Below are 21,793 nucleotides of genomic sequence, written 5' to 3' on the forward strand. Positions count from 1 at the left end.
TGGTACTGAAATGTTTAAGGAAAAATTGTGGTGTGAGGGGGTTTGATTAAGTAATGAAAGGGTATGAGAGAGGTGTGGCAATAAAAAGAGTGCCGTTGAAAAACCTGAAGAGGGTGTATCAAAATGGTTTGGACATAATGAGAAAGTGAGAGGAAAGGTTGACATAAAGGATTACATGTGTCACAAGTGGAGGGAACAAGGAGAATGGGGAGACCAAATTGGAGATGAAAGGATACACGAGCAGAGGAAACAAGGAGAACGGGGAAACCATATGGGAGATAGAAGGATACAAAAGTGGAGGGAACAAGAACAAATTGGAGATGAAAGGCATGCAAGGAGTAGAGTAAATTGGAATGCTGTGCTATACTGGGGTCAATGCGCTGTCAATGGACTGAACGAGGGCATATAAGTGTCAGCAGTAAACCTCAGAAAGGTCTACGGGGCCTGGATGTGGATAGGGAACTGTTGTTTTGGTGCATTACACATGTCATCTAGAGAATGGATAAGCGTGGATGCAGCCTTTCTTCATCTGTTCCTGGCACTACCTCATAAATACAGGAAACAAAGATCAAGCACAAAAAATAAAATGTATGTAACAGTAATGAACTTTGTGAAGAATCTGTGGCACAATAAATCTAGTGGCTACTTAAGCAGAAGAAAGAAAAGTTAAATCATCATGTGACGATGGGATTCATTCTCTAAAGGAGCCATTTAAAGGTTAAGATACTCAACTGCAGCCCCATCCATCAAAAACGCTTTATAATATATTCTTTTGTGCGAGGCTTCTACAACCGCCTTTTTTTTTTTTTTTTTCAACTTTCCCATTCTTTTTAAAGTTAGCAACATTAGCAGAGACAGCACGGGCAGCTTAGACCCTAATTAAGGCCGTCCCATTAATGCTGGGTTGACTGTGACCCAACTACCACAATCAAGAGATTCGAACCCATGTGCTGGACCCTAGGTGGCCCGTGAATGCATCACAGTCAGAAATACTTGCTGCTACACCAAAGGACTCACCTATTATGCATCTCACACAGTCCTAAACACACAACATACATTTCCCTATTATCTAACACATTCAGCAATCCTTTGAAATACTTACTCTCTCTTTTTCACATCCTTTACAAATTCCCCATTTGCTGTCCATAATGTTGCCTCTATTTGTCCTGTTGTTTTCTCAATATTCATCTCACAAAACGTTTTCTATTCTTATTCTTATTTTCATTAAAGCCTCACATATCTTGTCCTTATATTAAACTTAAATTCGTTCTTTCGAGTTTAAAGAAAAAGGTCTACAGAAACCTGAATGCAAAATTTTTGCTGACAAAGTAATATACATATTCTTTCATAGTTCCAAATATGGTTTTCTTGCTAATGAGATAATTAGGGAAAAAACTACATTTTCTTGTGGCTCACAAACTGGAATGATGTGCTACATGCAGTTTGAGGGGGGAAATGATTTTCCTCGTATTAGACATTTACAACAGCACTAACAACAAAACAGCTATTGCATATCTTCCAATCAAATTCATTGTCCACATTATTGGACAGTAATGATGACAAAAAATAACTTACTAAATTTCAAGCTTAAATAAGAATATGTGCAATTCTACACACACATGAACCCATTTGAAAAATTTGCAATTTAAAAGCAAGGCCCATATGGCAATGAAACAAAGGGCTGTCTGTTAAAACATGCTTCTCAATAGAAGAGACAAATTTTCATGAAGTTTGTGTGGTAAATTCTTGTTACAAACAGTCTGATGAATAACAAGAGTAATGTATCAACCTACAATGAACTTAACTCCATATAATTCATCTTGAGTAAGGGATCCATTTTTTGCTGCAACTTTTTCAGGTTTTTTCCCTGACATTTCAAAACGAAATGCAGTTAATAATTTTCTTCTAATCAGTAATTAGACTGAAATGTATTTCATATTCGGAATTTCAAAGAAAAAACAGGACTAAGCACATGCCAAAAATAAATCAAACTAAACTGTTCACACTGCACTACCGAGAAATTGCAGTATGACTCTAAAAGTGATGACTTTATGCTAGATATGGTTTCTGATAGTAAGAAAGCAAACGAGTTCTGGGAGACACTAAAAAAATTAAATTTGATAAAGCATACAAAACCTGGTACACTCGACAATATCTAATAGCAATAAAAGTAAATATTTTTATTCTATTACCACCTCCTACCATGAAAGTGGGTTACTGAAATTTTTTGGTAAAAAAGAAATATGCCAAAAAAAAAAATAAAAAGCACATACCTCAATAATCTGACAAGGTTTGATTGAGAACTGGGACAGAGGGCAGTGCAATAAATAAGCATTCAGATAAAATAAAATCACCTAAAAACAACCTGAAAGGCCACACGATGGAACACAAAAGCAGGATGGAAATTCTTAAAGGATCTCAACCCACACATGAACAAAAAGCATCAGATGATATTTAGAAAACTAAGAAGACATACAACCACACATACATCTCAATATTTTTGAGATCAGAAAAAAAAATCATGAAAACAATACATACATTTTCTCTAGATAATAAGATGATCAGTCAAATTCAGTACTATCTAGAAAATTATATGAAATATGAAAATAATAAAAAACTCTTAACACAAAGTCTTTAGACATATCACAATCATAATGTTACAAATAATCAAACAAAATGCTTGCATTCCCATTCTTTCAACCAATACCATTATGATATATAACCAACATGAGCTAACTTAAAACTTAAAAGAAAAAGATACAAAAAGAAATGAGGTTATTTCCTGTTACACAAATGTACATGTATACACTTACAACACTCAAACACAAAGAAAGAGGGCTCTAAACAACTTAAGAATGAAAGAGTGGGCACTACAACCAAACTGGAACTTTCATTTCACTTTCTAACTTTAGAAACTTCATTTCGCACCTTTGATATGTTTTTACACAGCAGTTGCTGCATTTAAACACCTTACTGAGTTAGTAATTTCCAAGTACAGATGAGTTTAGCGTTAGTGGATTTTACAGTGTGATTACGTACAGAAATGCGATCCTGGAAAGACTCAGATGGTACGATGGGAATCTTGCCACCAACACGACCGAATCGCCGCTCAAGAGACTCCTGAACAGATTCTGTAGGAGGGATATTCTTGCTCGTAATAAGGATTTAAAAATCAGTTACAGAGGGGAGGGTACTGAAGGCAGGTATGGGAGGTGGAATTTGTAAAATACTGCGGCATCATGTGTTTTAATGCTGTGATCCCACTCGTCGCTTTTGGAAATGGGGTTTGTTCAAGAGTTCAGTTTTTCATTTTCTATTCTTATCCTTTGAGTTTTTTGATCCATTGTAATGTAAAATGCATATGGTATGGAGAAATGTTAAAACCCTTAGTTCTAGTGTACAGAGCAGAATTAAATTAATCACAAAGTAAGGGTGATGCATGTACAGACAGCCCTCTTAAAGGCCTGTGGGTGCAGGATAAAGCTGAAACAGAAAGCACATCGTGGATGATAAAGGACTAGCAAGTTGGTATACATAAACAACTCAATAAAACATAAAAAGAAATATCATAGCAGATATCAGGGTATGGCACAGTGCGACTCACAGCAATGCGCTGGGCAAACTTTTCACTAGGAGTCACAGACAAATCTTGCTGAAAGTGTTTGGAGAGGGAATGGGACACAGAGTCTGCAAAAAAGAGTCATTTAGTTCATCACTGCACTTCAAGGTTTACCTGTAAGAAAATCATGGGAAAAAAAAACAAACAAACAAAAAAAAAAAAGGTCTCTGTTAAATGATGAAAACTTCTCTAAAACTCTAACTACTCAACATATAAATGAAAGGTACCAACAACAGTAAATTTGTATCACATGTATTTGCAATCTGACAGACACTCAGTTGGAGAATGGCATGAATTAAAATTTTCAATTGATATCTAAATAATGGTGCAAACCAGAGACAGTAAGTAACCTGAAGGAACCTACACTGCTGCTGTGACTTAAAAGATTAATGAAAAGCCCCAATAAATAATTTCAATTCAGTAGCTTTTGCTCAGAGAAAGACAACTAACACAATGAAAAATAAGGTAAAGAAAAATGAAGTGCAATATTCAGAGGAGAACCATAAGTGATTAGAGATTAAAAAAAGACTGGATGATAAAAACATAACCAGGATGGAATTAATCTACTGGATGAAGTTAAAGTCTTTGAGGTAAAGGGGGTGGTGTCCTGCAACAAGATGCCCCTGCATTACACTTAGCTAGGGCAAAATATCATGGATGGTAAAGCAAGTTACCATGGAGGTGTTTCATATGATTAACAAACTTGTTGTGAAATTATATAAAAGGTTGTTCAGAGGAGTAGTCTTCATGGATCATTTATGAGTATGGTGGCTGAAAACCTGCTTCAGGTCATGAACAGAAAACAAGAGGACTTCAATCCTACTACATTAATGGTAGGATTTCAGCCAATCCTTACTGTGGTACGCTAAAGCTCTCTAAAGAGGACATCAGCTTGAAGATGAGATAATCCTACAGGCTTACAGAACAAACTCAATGATTGTTATATGGTCCGTAAAATGGGTTGAAATTTGCATTAAACATCATAATAATGATAACTGACTGACAAAACTTAAACCACATGACATCCACATTTAGTGATCAAAGGTCTACAAGTCTATTCTCCTATAAATATGTGAACAATGAAGTAGATCCGAGCTAGAGGTGTGAAAAAATGTCTAGAAACATCATTACATGCATGTGGTTTCAGTGCATTACACATGACAGCTAGAGAATAGATGCAAATGAGTGATGCTTATTCTTCATCTATTTTTGGCACTAGCTCGCCACAGTGGGAAATGGCATTATGATGCTCACCAGATGAAAGATGAGTAATAACGCTGAAGATGGCAAAAAAAAAAAAGTTAGGACTGACAGAGGAGCTAAGTTCTTAGGATGAGGGGCAAACACTGTTACTGCCTTGTTACCAAAACAATTAAACCCGAGATTTTTTCAAAGTAGACACTATTATAACATCCTGATCCTCATCTAAATTCCCCAAATAAGAAACAGGTGAGAAAAAGTCTCAGAAAAGTAAGAAAATAAAAGTATAATAATGTGCATATGAGTGGACAGGCCATTCTTCGTCTGTTTCCTAGCGCTACCTCACTGATGCTGGAAACAGTGATTATATATAAAAATAATAATCTTTCTTTTTTCTTTTAAACTATTCGCCATTTCCCTGCATTAGCGAGGTAGCATTAAGAACAGAGGACTGGGCCTTTGAGGGAATACCCTCACCTGGCCCAATTCTCTGTTCCTTCTTTTGGGAAAAAAAAAAAAAAAAAAAAAAAAAAAAAAAAACGAGAGGGGAGGATTTCCAGCCCCCCGCTCCCTCCCCTTTTAGTCGCCTTCTACGACACGCAGGGAATACGTGGGAAGTATTCTTAATCCCCTATCCCCAGGGATAAAAAAAAAAAAAAAAATAATAATAATAATAATAATAATAAAAATAAGCCTACCATAAATGCATATCTGGAGCACCTTCAAAAAAATGACAAACATCATGTTTTATTGATTTCTGTATTGAGCTAATACATGAAATGAGAATAGAAAGAAACAAAATATGAGTGTTTGTCAGACTACATATAATGTACTGTCAGCATCCTAAATAAAGTATACCTCCAATATGTACCATGGATCTATAAGTTTTTAAGCTAATCACTTACCAAGCAGATGGTAATTAGATTCCCTCTCATATTTGAAAGTCAGTCTACCATAAGACACATGATTGAGATTCTTCAGCCACTCGAAATATGAAACAGTCACACCTCCAGCGTTAATGTACAGATCAGGAATGACCAACACATTCATGTCCTGAAGAATCTTGTCAGCTGCAGGTGTTGTGGGGCCATTGGCGGCCTCAGCAATTACCTAAAAGGAACAAAAGTAAAATAAACATGCATGATCCAGAAGGATCTTCACTGAACATAATGACACACTATGTGCCAATGGTCCTGCCCCAGATAAATGTTCATAAGCGAAGAGGGATAAGGCATGTTTCAATTAACAGTCTCCAAGAAACTATAAGCAGATGGTCAAGGACGAAGGTTAACAACCTGTTCTGCCAATCACCTAGATTGACTGCAGATCTTACCACCCTGTATTCCTCTATCTTTTATGTCTAGGAAGTCAAACACTGCCAATCTGATCATGCTGACTACTCTGAGGTTCAACCTGTTGACCAGGTCTTTGGTAATGGAAGTGTATTTTGACACTTGGTCAAAGAATTCTCTTGAATTTGTGAATCAATTTTACTTCAGGTTTAAAATCTGCATACTGGCAATCAGAAAGCCAGGGACATGGTGACTACCTGTCCTTTATGGAACATAACTGATTGTTGGTTGGCCAAGAATTCTACTTGATCATCATCAAAGAGGCTTTTCTTTTTTTTGAACACAAAGCTTTATGGCCTATGCCATCTCCACCATCAGTGGACTATGCTATCACACTTAGCACTGGTATACTTGATTCTAATAAATATGGCATAATTGCATAACTAATGCAGGTAGTAACTGGTAAGCAGCCACCGACCAGGGAGTTATATTACCAGTACTACCTGCCTGGACATCAGGAGGGTTAGTGATGGCTGTGTAATGATCTAGGACTTCAGTGATTGTCAAGTTGCACTCCTTTGATCTAGGTAGCTGTCTATTTTTTGTGCTCCACCCACATGTGTACTACTGGCATTCTGTCCACAAAAATACAATCTCTCCTTGTCATGCATAACACCTGACAACACTTGGAACTCACACTACTGATTCTTTGTTACTAGATTTTCACTTGGAGAGCACTACGCATTAGTCCTGCCTTTTGGCAAAATGCTAGGAGCAGTCTTTTTAAGTAATGAATAGGAACATTCAGGCAGGAGCACTAGGAAGAAACATCAGGTAGAAGTAGTAGCAGGAACGTGTGGCCGAAACATTAGGTAGTAGTCTGTAGGAACATTAGGTAGATGCCTCTGCAAATACAGCACTAGAGTTGCCCTTTGCCAGTGGCCTGTTAAGGGTGAGGCACTAAAGGATAAGAAGTGGCAATGGTGCTCACAAGTTATGGAGACTATTGCAAAGGCCACCCCCTTGATGGAGTTCCAGCTGGGAGAAGGCATCAGGGATTTAGATAGATAGACAGAATTAATTCAACTTGTCTTGCCTTTATCAATTATAGTAAAGGTACTGCATTTACTGGAAGAATGCCCACATAAACAACAAAAAAAATACAAATAATTTGGATTTAAGTCTGCTGTATCTAACTGATACATAGCGAAGGCACATGGCTTGGGAAAACTGGAGGGTTTCACTGAGGAAGTAATGTTGTTGGCCATGAACTCTAAAGTAGAAGCAGGAATTACCTTAGTTTGTCTCGACTTATCTAACATCTCTGATGCCTTTTTCCGCCTCACTTAATGATAAAGGTTTTGTAGATTTGTGAACATTAAGGCTCCATCTTAATTAAAAAAAAAAAAATGTAAACTTTGATGATTCACCACAGTACCTTAGCCTGGATTTTGTGAGCATTTCCCTTATGGATGACCTTCTCTATAGCAGCAGGGATGAGGATATCACACTGCTCATACAGAAGGTTTTCACCTTCATATGTCTGAGCTCCAGGAAAGCCCATGATCGTTTGATGTTCAATTGTCCAGTTCTCAAGTTCCTGAAAACAAAAGTAATCCCTTGTAATGTGTGCTTCATGATGAAAAATTCTTGTTTTATCTTTCCACTTTTATGACAACTAAGTACTTGTAAGCCTCACGTCTCCTTGCATACAAACAATTGGTGTATGTGTTCCAGTTTAAGCAATAGTTTAATCAATACTCATCCTCACAGACCACAACAAGAGTGATGCCTCTCCATGTGAGCTCAAAGTCATCACCAAAGCGTCAAGAGCAAAATTTTTCTGTGCTTACACCTTATTCAGTACTCTCCAATAATGTTACAACTAAGTGATAGAAAGACGTTTACAACAAACCCCAATCTTCCCAAGTCATATGTTGTGATACTGAAAAATTTAATAAAAATTCCTATCTTTACAAATAAAATAAGCAAAACAGTAAAAGCAATGCATGTATTTTCAAAAAACTAATTTACTTCTTAAACACAGCATGGATAATCTTAACTGAAGAAAAGGTAACACCTACCAAAAATCTAGAAACCTTCAATGATGGAGAGAACAACTGAACTTCTAAAAAAAATATTACAAGAACTCGGCTAATATTTAGTAAAACTAATGCAAATAGCTAACACAAATCATCTGAATAGGACATGAAAAACCTACAAAACTGAAGAACAAATCAAATATCTGCATTGGCTTAACTAACTATTGGTCCTTTTATGTATATTTGGTTTAAATGCCATAACTAATTAAATCACAAAACTGAAAAATAAAAAACCCAAATACAAGATCCTTACTCACTCAAATACCACAGATCTGAAATGCTCAGGACCAAGAGGTCTTCAAAAAGTTGATATGTCTGTTTGAGGAAACCATGCAATATTGATGTATCTATTTTCATCTACCTATAAACTGCACCAAGTGATCACCATATGTCTGCAAATAAACTTTTTCATTTTCCTTCTCTTGCAGTGTTATATTATCAAACTAACTCATTATTTCATCCTTACACTTACCATGTGCTGTAATCATCATCATCTGCTGCAAGGCAGGTAACAAATACTGTAAAACAACATAAACTCCTACCTAACACCTAAATCTTGGTATTTTTGGTGACATTATATTAGTTAAATTCTGAATGAAGAGCAACCCAGAAATGTATTCAAACTCGGCCTCAGCAGAACATATTGATTTTTCTTTTCTCTTTTAAGATAAGACAGCATGGGCGACTGATGCCTTAATAGACCTAAGCAGAATAAATTGATTTTTCCTTCTTAGCTAAGGCAGCATGGGCAACTGAGGCTTAATCAAGGATATCTCATTAGTGCTTTTCCAAAAGGAGGAGGAGAGAAGGGGGCCAAGTGAGGATTTTCCCTCTAAGGCTCAGTCCTCTGTACTTGATGCTACCTCACTATGTGGGAAATGGCGAGGTAGTGCCAGGAAACATGAAAAATGGCCCATCCACTCATATACACATAAATATACATAAATGCCCATACATGCACATATACATACATATCAGAATATACATACATATCTATATACATATATATATATATATATATATATATATATATATATATATATATATATATATTCATGCCTGCCTTCATCCATTCCTGGCACTACCCAAACCCACAGGAAACTGCATTGCTACCCTCTGTTTCAGCGAAGTACCACCAGGAAAAAAAAAAGGCCACATTCATTTTCACTCAGTCTCTAGCTGTCATGTGTAATGCACCGGAACCACAGCTCCCTACCCACATCCAGGCCCCAAAGACTTTTCCATGGTTTACCCCAGACATTTCACAAGACCTGGTTCAGTCCAATGACAGCACGTCGACCCCGGTATACCACATGGTTCCAATCCACTCACCAAAAATGTCAGCAGAGATATTTCTGGATGAAAACTATAACCATCACACAACTCACCTTGGGGCCAATACCATTCAGATTGTAGATCTCACCATTAACCTCCTTAATGCCAATGCAAGCTGCACCAGCACGATGTAGGCATCACAAGACCTGGTTCAGTCCAATGACAGCACATTGACCCCGGTATACCACGTGGTTCCAATCCACTCACCAAAAATACCAGCAGAGATATTTCTGGATGAAAACTATAACCATCACACAACTCACCTTAGGGTCAATACCATTCGGATTGTAGATCTCGCCATTAACTTCCTTAACGCCAATGCATGTTGCACCAGCACGATGTAGGTATCTCATGGAGTGCAGACCCACATTGCCAAAACCCTACAAAAAAGTTAAAATTTTCTCAAGCTTAGCAAAAGCGACAAACAAGAATAAGGTGAAAGTATACTTTTGTGGTTTTGGGTTGGGGAGCTAGTGTAGTAAAATATCATTCAAATCAAATTAATAAGAATCAGAAATATCATCTAAGCACACTGCATTTCTGCATTCAGTAAAACCCCTTACATTAACTTTTAATAGTTCTAAAACAGAGAAATTAACTGCAAAGATAAATTCTTTCATGTGTACATTTGCAGTTTTTGACTTACTAGAATTTTTTTCTATACCTACCTGCCTTTTCTACTTACAAAAGGAAGCATCAGGAACAAATGAACGACTTTACTGGCACAAATCCAAAACCTAGCTGTCATGTGTAATATCCCAAAACCTAAATTTACATGACCAACTGCAGCCAAGCTCCACAGGCTACTCCATGGTTTATCTTGACTACTTCACATGACCTAGTTCAGCCCATCGACAACACATCACCCCCAACATACTAAATTACTCCAATTCACTCTGTCTAATGCATACCTTTCACCCCACTGATACCCTACAGCCATCTTTATTCTATCCTTCCATCTCTTCCTAAGTCTCCCCATGCCTTGCCCCTTCCACTTCTAACACAAAACCTGTTTTTCCATCCCTCTTCAATCATCTCCATAAGCCAAAGCCATTTTAGCACATCATGGTTGGTCCTCTCAATCATACTGCTTTCACTACAACAACTCTCTTTTACTTTATCATTACTCATACAATCAACCCACTTTGCATCAAATATCATCCTGAGACACTGCATTTCCAATACAACTATTCTCTTGCTTTCTTTTGCAATAAAGACTTAACACTCCCATATATATATACAACACTATATACATTTACATAACCCTGTCTTTGCTCTTACAAGCAACAATCTTTTCTTCTGAAAACTCCTTCAGGTATCCAAGACCTATGTCCCACCCTTCCACCCTGGAACTCACTCAAGCCTTCATCTGTTTCATCTGCTGTCATATTCACTCCAAGGTCACTAAAGTATTCCACTTCCTCCAAGTTTGCCACTAGACCCATGTCATCTCCAAATAACAACTATTCATCTCCCATCCCCAACCTACTGCACACTCCAAGAACCTCGCATTTACCCTTTCTCAACACCTAATCCATGAAAAGAATACTGCACACCTCATTGTGACATTACACATACTTCACACAGATTTACTTTCACTGAGAATCACTCATCCTCCTCCTTAATATCTGCACACATGCCTTATTCTCAAGGTAAAAACTTCTCATTGCATTTATAAATTTTACACCATACAACCTTTACACAGCAAACATATTCTTAATGGCTATATATATATATATATATATATATATATATATATATATATATATATATATATATATATATATTTTTTCTGCTTTGTCGCTGTCTTCCGCGCTTGCGAGGTAGCGCAAGGAAAGAGACGAAAGAAATGGCCCAACCCACCCCCATACACATATATATACATACGTCCACACACGCAAATATACATACCTACACAGCTTTCCGTGGTTTACCCCAGACGCTTCACATGCCCTGATTCAATCCACTGACAGCACGTCAACCCCGGTATACCACATCGATCCAATTCACTCCATTCCTTGCCCTCCTTTCACCCTCCTGCATGTTCAGGTCCCGATCACACAAAATCTTTTTCACTCCATCTTTCCACCTCCAATTTGGTCTCCCACTTCTCCTCGTTCCCTCCACCTCCGACACATATATCCTCTTGGTCAATCTTTCCTCACTCATTCTCTCCATGTGCCCAAACCATTTCAAAACACCCTCTTCTGCTCTCTCAACCACGCTCTTTTTATTTCCAAACATCTCTCTTACCCTTACGTTACTTACTCGATCAAACCACCTCACACCACACATTGTCCTCAAACATCTCATTTCCAGCACATCCATCCTCCTGCGCACAACTCTATCCATAGCCCACGCCTCGCAACCATACAACATTGTTGGAACCACTATTCCTTCAAACATACCCCATTTTTGCTTTCCAAGATAATGTTCTCAACTTCCACACATTCTTCAAGGCTCCCAGGATTTTCGCCCCCTCCCCCACCCTATGATCCACTTCCACTTCCATGGTTCCATCCGCTGCCAGATCCAATACCAGATATCTAAAACACTTTACTTCCTTCAGTTTTTCTCCATTCAAACTTACCTCTCAATTGACTTGACCCTCAACCCTACTGTACCTAATAACCTTGCTCTTATTCACATTTACTCTTAACTTTCTTCTTTCACACACTTTACCAAACTCAGTCACCAGCTTCTGTAGTTTCTCACATGAATCAGCCACCAGCGCTGTATCATCAGCGAACAACAACTGACTCACTTCCCAAGCTCTCTCATCCACAACAGACTTCATACTTGCCCCTCTTTCCAAAACTCTTGCATTCACCTCCCTAACAACCCCATCCATAAACAAATTAAACAACCATGGAGACATCACACACCCCTGCCGCAAACCTACATTCACTGAGAACCAATCACTTTCCTCTCTTCCTACACGTACACATGCCTTACATCCTCGATAAAAACTTTTCACTGCTTCTAACAACTTGCCTCCCACACCATATATTCTTAATACCTTCCACAGAGCATCTCTATCAACTCTATCATATGCCTTCTCCAGATCCATAAATGCTACATACAAATCCATTTGCTTTTCTAAGTATTTCTCACATACATTCTTCAAAGCAAACACCTGATCCACACATCCTCTACCACTTCTGAAACCACACTGCTCTTCCCCAATCTGATGCTATGCTCTGTACATGCCTTCACCCTCTCAATCAATACCCTCCCATATAATTTACCAGGAATACTCAACAAACTTATACCTCTGTAATTTGAGCACTCACTCTTATCCCCTTTGCCTTCGTACAATGGCACTATGCACGCATTCCGCCAATCTTCAGGCACCTCACCATGAGTCATACATACATTAAATAACCTTACCAACCAGTCAATAATACAGTCACCCCCTTTTTTAATAAATTCCACTGAAATACCATCCAAACCTGCTGCCTTGCCGGCTTTCATCTTCCGCAAAGCTTTTACTACCTCTTCTCTGTTTACCAAATCATTTTCCCTAACCCTCTCACTCTGCACACCACCTCGACCAAAACACCCTATATCATCACTCTATCATCAAACACATTCAACAAACCTTCAAAATACTCACTCCATCTCCTTCTCACATCACCACTACTTGTTATCACCTCCCCATTTGCGCCCTTCACTGAAGTTCCCATTTGCTCCCTTGTCTTACGCACTTTATTTACCCCCTTCCAGAACATCTTTTTATTCTCCCTAAAATTTAATGATACTCTCACCCCAACTCTCATTTGCCCACTTTTTCACCTCTTGCACCTTTCTCTTGACCTCCTGTCTCTTTCTTTTATACATCTCCCACTCAATTGCATTTTTTCCCTGCAAAAATCGTCCAAATGCCTCTCTCTTCTCTTTCACTAATAATCTTACTTCTTCATCCCACCACTCACTACCCTTTCTAATCAACCCACCTCCCACTCTTCTCATGCCACAAAGCATCTTTTGCGTAATCCATCACTGATTCCCTAAATACATCCCATTCCTCCCCCACTCCCCTTACTTCCATTGTTCTCACCTTTTTCCATTCTGTACTCAGTCTCTCCTGGTACTTCTTCACACAAGTCTCCTTCCCAAGCTCACTTACTCTCACCACCCTCTTCATTGCAACATTCACTCTTCTTTTCTGAAAACCCATACAAATCTTCACCTTAGCCTCCACAAGACAATGATCAGACATCCCTCCAGTTGCACCTATCAGCACATTAACATCCAAGAGTCTCTCTTTCGCGCGCCTGTCAATTAACACGTAATCCAATAACGCTCTCTGGCCATCTCTCCTACTTACATACGTATACTTATGTATATCTCGCTTTTTAAACCAGGTATTCCCAATCACCATTCCTTTTTCAGCACATAAATCTACTAGCTCTTCACCATTTCCATTTACAACACTGAACACCCCATGTATACCAATTATTCCCTCAACTGCCACATTACTCACCTTTGCATTCAAATCACCCATCACTATAACCCGGTCTCGTGCATCAAAACCACTAACACACTCATTCAGCTGCTCCCAAAACACTTGCCTCTCATGATTTTTCTTCTCATGCCCAGGTGCATATGCACCAATAATCACCCATCTCTCTCCATCAACTTTCAGTTTTACCCATATTAATCGAGAATTTACTTTCTTACATTCTATCACATACTCCCATAACTTCTGTTTCAGGAGTACTGCTACTCCTTCCCTTGCTCTTGTCCTCTCACTAACCCCTGACTTTACTCCCAAGACATTCCCAAACCACTCTTCCCCTTTACCCTTGAGCTTCGTTTCACTCAAAGCCAAAACATCCAGGTTCCTTTCCTCAAACATACTACCTATCTCTCCTTTTTTCACATCTTGGTTACATCCACACACATTTAGACACCCCAGTCTGAGCCTTCGAGGAGGATGAGCACTCCCCGCGTGACTCCTTCTTCTGTTTCCCATTTTAGAAAGTTAAAAAATACAAGGAGGGGAGGATTTCCGGCCCCCCATCCCCTCTAGTCGCCTTCTACGACACGCGAGGAATATATATATATATATATATGACAGAGTTGATAGAGATGCTCTGTGGAAGGTATTAAGAATATATGGTGTGGGAGGAAAGTTGTTAGAAGCAGTGAAAAGTTTTTATCGAGGATGTAAGGCATGTGTACGTGTAGGAAGAGAGGAAAGTGATTGGTTCTCAGTGAATGTAGGTTTGCGGCAGGGGTGTGTGATGTCTCCATGGTTGTTTAATTTGTTTATGGATGGGGTTGTTAGGGAGGTAAATGCAAGAGTTTTGGAAAGAGGGGCAAATATGAAGTCTGTTGGGGATGAGAGAGCTTGGGAAGTGAGTCAGTTGTTGTTCGCTGATGATACAGCGCTGGTGGCTGATTCATGTGAGAAACTGCAGAAGCTGGTGACTGAGTTTGGTAAAGTGTGTGGAAGAAGAAAGTTAAGAGTAAATGTGAATAAGAGCAAGGTTATTAGGTACAGTAGGGTTGAGGGTCAAGTCAATTGGGAGGTGAGTTTGAATGGAGAAAAACTGGGAGTGGATCTGGCAGCGGATGGAACCATGGAAGCGGAAGTGGATCATAGAGTGGGGGAGGGGGCGAAAATTCTGGGGGCCTTGAAAAATGTGTGGAAGTCGAGAACATTATCTCGGAAAGCAAAAATGGGTATGTTTGAAGGAATAGTGGTTCCAACAATGTTGTATGGTTGTGAGGCGTGGGCTATGGATAGAGTTGTGCGCAGGAGGATGGATGTGCTGGAAATGAGATGTTTGAGGACAATGTGTGGTGTGAGGTGGTTTGATCGAGTGAGTAACGTAAGGGTAAGAGAGATGTGTGGAAATAAAAAGAGCGTGGTTGAGAGAGCAGAAGAGGGTGTTTTGAAGTGGTTTGGGCACATGGAGAGAATGAGTGAGGAAAGATTGACCAAGAGGATATATGTGTCGAAGGTGGAGGGAACGAGGAGAAGAGGGAGACCAAATTGGAGGTGGAAAGATGGAGTGAAAAAGATTTTGTGTGATCGGGGCCTGAACATGCAGGAGGGTGAAAGGAGGGCAAGGAATAGAGTGAATTGGAGCGATGTGGTTTACCGGGGTTGACGTGCTGTCAGTGGATTGAATCAAGGCATGTGAAGCGTCTGGGGTAAACCATGGAAAGCTGTGTAGGTATGTATATTTGCGTGTGTGGACGTATGTATATACATGTGTATGGGGGGGGGGTTGGGCCATTTCTTTCGTCTGTTTCCTTGCGCTACCTCGCAAACGCGGGAGACAGCGACAAAGTATAATAAAAAAAAAAAAAAAAAAAATATATATATATATATATATATATATATATATATATATATATATGTAAATGTGAATACAATCAAGTACATGAATATCATCCAAGTACATACACATACATACATAATAGGCATATAATATTAAATAAATTACTAACCTGAACAATGAAAGTTTTGCCACCCCATCCAGGTGTAATGCCAATCATAGACATGTATGAAGCCTCATTAATAAAGTTCTCGAGACCATGGAACACACCACGTCCAGTAGCTGAAGTGCGGCCATGGATACCACCTTGGTTGATTGGCTTTCCGGTAACACATGCATGAGCATTAATGTCATCATGCCCTACAATAAAGCGTTTTCTTAGCCAATATCAGTGACTTGATTTCATTGTTCACAGTTCAAGAATCCCATCAAAATCTAGCAATCTACAAAAGAGCACCTTCTTAATTCTACACAATAACATACCATAAAGTTAAAAGCAATGTTCTGACAGTCAATTGCAAGATATATTTTTTCCCTAAAAGTGTCAAAAGTGCATGATCTTTATGTCATTCTAAGAGCTTATGCCCTAATTCTTCTTTGTCACTAACCTAACAGTAAGTCTCTTGATGAGATACCATTAAACAAGGGCTCCAGGTAAGTGTACACACACACACACACACACACACAGGTAATGAAAGCTTTGCGGAAGATTAAAGCCGGCAAAGTGGCGGGTTTGGATGGTCTTGCAGTGGAATTTATTAAAAAAGGGGGTGACTGTGTTGGTGAGTATATTCAATATATGTATGGCTCATGGTGAAGTGCCTGAGGATTGGCGGAATGCATGCATAGTGCCATTGTACAAAGGGAAAGGGGATAAAGGTGAGAGTTCAAATTACAGAGGTATGTTTGTTGAGTATTCCTGGGAAATTATATGAGGGGATGAAGGCATGTACAGAGTATCAGATTGAGGAAGAGCAGTGTGGTTTCAGAAAAGGTAGAGGATGTGTGGATCAGGTGTTTCCTTTGAAGAATGTATGAAAAATACTTAGAAAAACAAATGGATTTGTATGTAGCATTTATGGATCTGGAGAAGGCATATGATAAGAGTTGATAGAGATGCTCTGTGGAAGGTATTAATAGTATATGGTGTGGGAGGCAAGTTGCTAGAAGCAGTGAAAAGTTTTTATCAAGGATGTAAGGCATGTGTACGAGTAGGAAGAGAGGAAAGTGATTGGTTCTCAGTGAATGTCAGTTTGCAGCAGGGGTGCGTGATGGTTGTTTAATTTGTTTATGGATGGGGTTGTTAGGAGGTGAATGAAAGAGTTTTGGAAAGCGGGGCAAGTATGCAGTCTGTTGTGGATGAGAGGGCTTGGGAAGCGAGTCAGTCATTGTTTGCTGATGATACAGCACTGGTGGCTGATTCGGGTGAGAAACTGCAGAAGCTGGTGACTGAGTTTGGTAAAGTGTATGAAAGAAAAAAGCTGAGAGTAAATGTGAATAAGAGCAAGGTTATTAGGTACAGTAGGGTTGAGGGACAAGTCAATTGGGAGGTAAGTTTGAATGGAGAAAAACTGGAGGAAGTGAAATGTTTTAGATATCTGGGAGTGGATTTGGCAGCGGATGGAACCATGGAAGTGGAAGTGAGTCACAGGGTGGGGGAGGGGGCGAAAGTTCTGGGAACGTTGAAGAATGTGTGGAATGTTAGAACTATCTTGGAAAGCAAGAATGGGTATGTTTGAAGGAATACTGGTTCTAAAAATGTTATATGATTGCGAGGCATGGGCTATAGGTAGGGTTGTGCAGAGGAGGGTGGATGTATTGAAATGAGATGTTTGAGGACAATATGTGGTGTAAGGTGGTTTGATAAAGTAAGTAATGAAAGGGTAAGAGAGATGTGTGGTAGTAAAAAGAGTTTGTGGTTGAAAGAGAAGAAGAGGGTGTACTGAAATGGTTTGGTCACATGAAGAGAATGAGTGAGGAAAGATTGTCCAAGAGGATATATATATATATATATATATATATATATATATATATATATATATATATATATACATATATATATATATATATATATATATATATATATATATATATATATATATATATATATATATATATATATTTTTTTTTTTTTTTTTTTCCTTTTTTTTTGCTGTCGCTGTCTCTCGCGTTTGCGAGGTAGCGCAAGGAAACAGACGAAAGAAATGGCCCAACCCACCCCCATACACATGTATATACATACGTCCACACACGCAAATATACATACCTACACAGCTTTCCATGGTTTACCCCAGACGCTTCACATGCCTTGATTCAATCCACTGACAGCACGTCAACCCCTGTATACCACATCGATCCAATTCACTCTATTCCTTGCCCTCCTTTCACCCTTCTGCATGTTCAGGTCCCGATCACACAAAATCTTTTTCACTCCATCTTTCCACCTCCAATTTGGTCTCCCACTACTCCTCGTTCCCTCCACCTCCGACACATATATCCTCTTGGTCAATCTTTCCTCACTCATTCTCTCCATGTGCCCAAACCATTTCAAAACACCCTCTTCTGCTCTCTCAACCACGCTCTTTTTATTTCCACACATCTCTCTTACCCTTACGTTACTTACTCGATCAAACCACCTCACACCACACATTGTCCTCAAACATCTCATTTCCAGCACATCCATCCTCCTGCGCACAACTCTATCCATAGCCCACGCCTCGCAACCATACAACATTGTTGGAACCACTATTCCTTCAAACATACCCATTTTTGCTTTCCGAGATAATGTTCTCGACTTCCACACATTCTTCAAGGCTCCCAGAATTTTCGCCCCCTCCCCCACCCTATGATCCACTTCCGCTTCCATGGTTCCATCCGCTGCCAGATCCACTCCCAGATATCTAAAACACTTTACTTCCTCCAGTTTTTCTCCATTCAAACTTACCTCCCAATTGACTTGACCCTCAACCCTACTGTACCTAATAACCTTGCTCTTATTCACATTTACTCTTAACTTTCTTCTTTCACACACTTTACCAAACTCAGTCACCAGCTTCTGCAGTTTCTCACATGAATCAGCCACCAGCGCTGTATCATCAGCGAACAACAACTGACTCACTTCCCAAGCTCTCTCATCCCCAACAGACTTCATACTTGCCCCTCTTTCCAAAAGTCTTGCATTCACCTCCCTAACAACCCCATCCATAAACAAATTAAACAACAATGGAGACATCACACACCCCTGCTGCAAACCTACATTCACTGAGAACCAATCACTTTCCTCTCTTCCTACACATACACATGCCTTACATCCTCGATAAAAACTTTTCACTGCTTCTAACAACTTGCCTCCCACACTATATATTCATAATACCTTCCAGAGAGCATCTCTATCAACTCTATCATATGCCTTCTCCAGATCCATAAATGCTACATACAAATCCATTTGCTTTTCTAAGTATTTCTCACATACATTCTTCAAAGCAAACACCTGATCCACACATCCTCTACCACTTCTGAAACCACACTGCTCTTCCCCAATCTGATGCTATGCTCTGTACATGCCTTCACCCTCTCAATCAATACCCTCCCATATAATTTACCAGGAATACTCAACAAACTTATACCTCTGTAATTTGAGCACTCACTCTTATCCCCTTTGCCTTTGTACAATGGCACTATGCACGCATTCCACCAATCCTCAGGCACCTCACCATGAGTCATACATACATTAAATAACCTTACCAATCAGTCAATAATACAGTCACCCCCTTTTTTAATAAATTCCACTGCAATACCATATATATATATATATATATATATATATATATATTTTTTTTTTTTCATACTATTCGCCATTTCCCGCATTAGCGAGGTGGCGTTAAGGACAGAGGACTGAGCCTTTGAGGGAATATCCTCACTTGGCCCCCTTCTCTGTTCCTTCTTTTGGAAAATTAAAAACGAGAGGGGATGATCTCCAGCCCCCGCTCCCTTCCCTTTTAGTCGCCTTCTACGACACGCAGGGAATACGTGGGAAGTATTCTTTCTCCCCTATCCCCAGGGATAATATATATATATATATATATATATATATATATATATATATATATATTATCCCTGGGGATAGGGGAGAAAGAATACTTCCCATGTATTCCCTGCGTGTCGTAGAAGGCGACTAAAAGGGGAGGGAGCGGGGGGCTGGAAATCCTCCCCTCTCGTTTTTTTTTTTTTAATTTTCCAAAAGAAGGAACAGAGAATTCGGCCAGGTGAGGGTATTCCCTCAAAGGCCCAGTCCTCTGTTCTTAACGCTACCTCGCTAATGCGGGAAATGGCGAATAGTTTGAAAGAAAGAAAGATATATATATATATATATATATATATATATATATATATATATATATATATATATATATATATATATATATATATTTTTTTTTTCATATTTATCATACTGTGTTACTGTCTCCCGCACTTTATCATGAACCATACATACATTAAATATTCTCACCAACCATATATAAATACATTCATTAGTTATACACAGTACACTGACATAAATACCTTTGATGCCTGTTCCTGACTGGAACTCCCTCAAGGGGGTGCCAATGGCAACAGAGACTCCATAACTAGTGAACTCCAGTGCCGCTCCTTAGCATTTAGTGCCCAACCCTTAGCAGGTCACTGGCAAAGGGCAACTCTAGCACAGTGTTTGTAAAGGCTCCTACTCTTCCACTTACTTCTACCTAATGCTCCTGCCTTATGTCCCTTCCTACTACTACCACCTAACACTTCTACCTAATGCTCCTGCCTAAATGTTCCTACCAACAATTTCCATTTATTGCTCCTACCATTTTGCTAAAAGGCAGGCTAGTACATTATGCTAATCACAGGAAAATCCGAGTTACAAAGAATGGGCTCTCTAAATTCAGTGTTGTAAAGTGTTATGTTGACAGGGTTTGTGGACAGAATGCCAGTAGTCCACATGAGGGTGAGGTCAAAAGAAAAGACAGCTACTTGGGTCAGAGGAGTGCAATTTGACAAGTACTGAAGTGCTGGCTCACTAGGCAGCCATCACTAACCCTCAAAATACCCAGGCACATGCCTACAGTACACTGATAATCTACATCTAATGGACAAGAATGAACCCAGTAGTTTCTATCTCAATTTATAGAATATACAGCAGTTCATAATCAAAATTACCAAGAGATACCTGACAATGTTAGTCAAATTACAGATAATATATTCTACAATACTATATTTTCAAAACCATGCAGACATAAATTCTAATTTCATCTAAAGTAATGCTTGCTAAACTAAAGAAAAATTACTCTACATTATGAAGTTAAATTTCTCATTTTTTCCAACATGCGACATATAAAAAGGAAAAAATCTTATTCTGCTACTAAAGACATTAAAAATCATTAAATTTCAAAAGATATTTTCAATAATAAATAAAATCTTAAGAGTCATCTTATCATAAAGAACAAATGCATAATACTGCATATACTGGAAGCATTCGTCACTAAATAAAAAAAAAAATATACATATAACACTTACCTGTATATAAATAATGCATTTATGTTAGCAAGCAACAAAAATCACAAAAATTAATGCAATGCATGAAGTCTTGCACAACTAACAAATGAAAAGCAATATATAATAAAATGGCAAATATTTCAAATCATATATAAAAATATGTATTTTTCTTTTTTTTTCATACATATTCGTCATTTCCCATATTAGCAAGGTAGCATTAAGAACTAAGCCTTAGAGGGAATATCCTTACTTGGCCCCCTTCTCTGTTCCTTCTTTTGGAAAATCAAAAATGGGGGATTTCCAGCCGTCCGCTTCCTCCCCTTTTAGCCGCTTTTTACGACATGCAGGGAATACATGGGAAGTATTCTTTCTCCCTAATCCCCAGGGATCATTATACACACACACACACACACATAT

At 38.8% G+C, this 21,793-nt stretch overlaps 1 protein-coding gene across 9 annotated transcripts in view; it reads right to left on the bottom strand.

Moving 5' to 3' along the window:
• Gdh (glutamate dehydrogenase, mitochondrial) overlaps positions 1-21,793 on the bottom strand; it is an 88,517-nt gene that overhangs the window by 13,293 nt on the left and 53,431 nt on the right. For 5 of the 9 annotated variants that reach the window (XM_071658415.1, XM_071658414.1, XM_071658413.1 and 2 more), the window contains exons 6-10: positions 16,014-16,201; positions 9,812-9,928; positions 7,550-7,711; positions 5,725-5,929; positions 3,040-3,131 (exon numbers count right to left, since the gene is read on the bottom strand). In XM_071658415.1, coding sequence (XP_071514516.1) covers positions 3,040-3,131; positions 5,725-5,929; positions 7,550-7,711; positions 9,812-9,928; positions 16,014-16,201 — 764 coding nt within the window. Of the gene's footprint in view, positions 1-3,039; positions 3,132-3,604; positions 3,688-5,724; positions 5,930-7,549; positions 7,712-9,811; positions 9,929-16,013; positions 16,202-21,793 lie in introns of all 9 variants that reach the window. The other 4 variants (XM_071658420.1, XM_071658419.1, XM_071658418.1 and 1 more) reach the window with 1 other exon arrangement.

Source organism: Panulirus ornatus, chromosome 66 (assembly GCF_036320965.1).
Source record: "Panulirus ornatus isolate Po-2019 chromosome 66, ASM3632096v1, whole genome shotgun sequence".
NCBI lineage: Eukaryota > Metazoa > Arthropoda > Malacostraca > Decapoda > Palinuridae > Panulirus > Panulirus ornatus.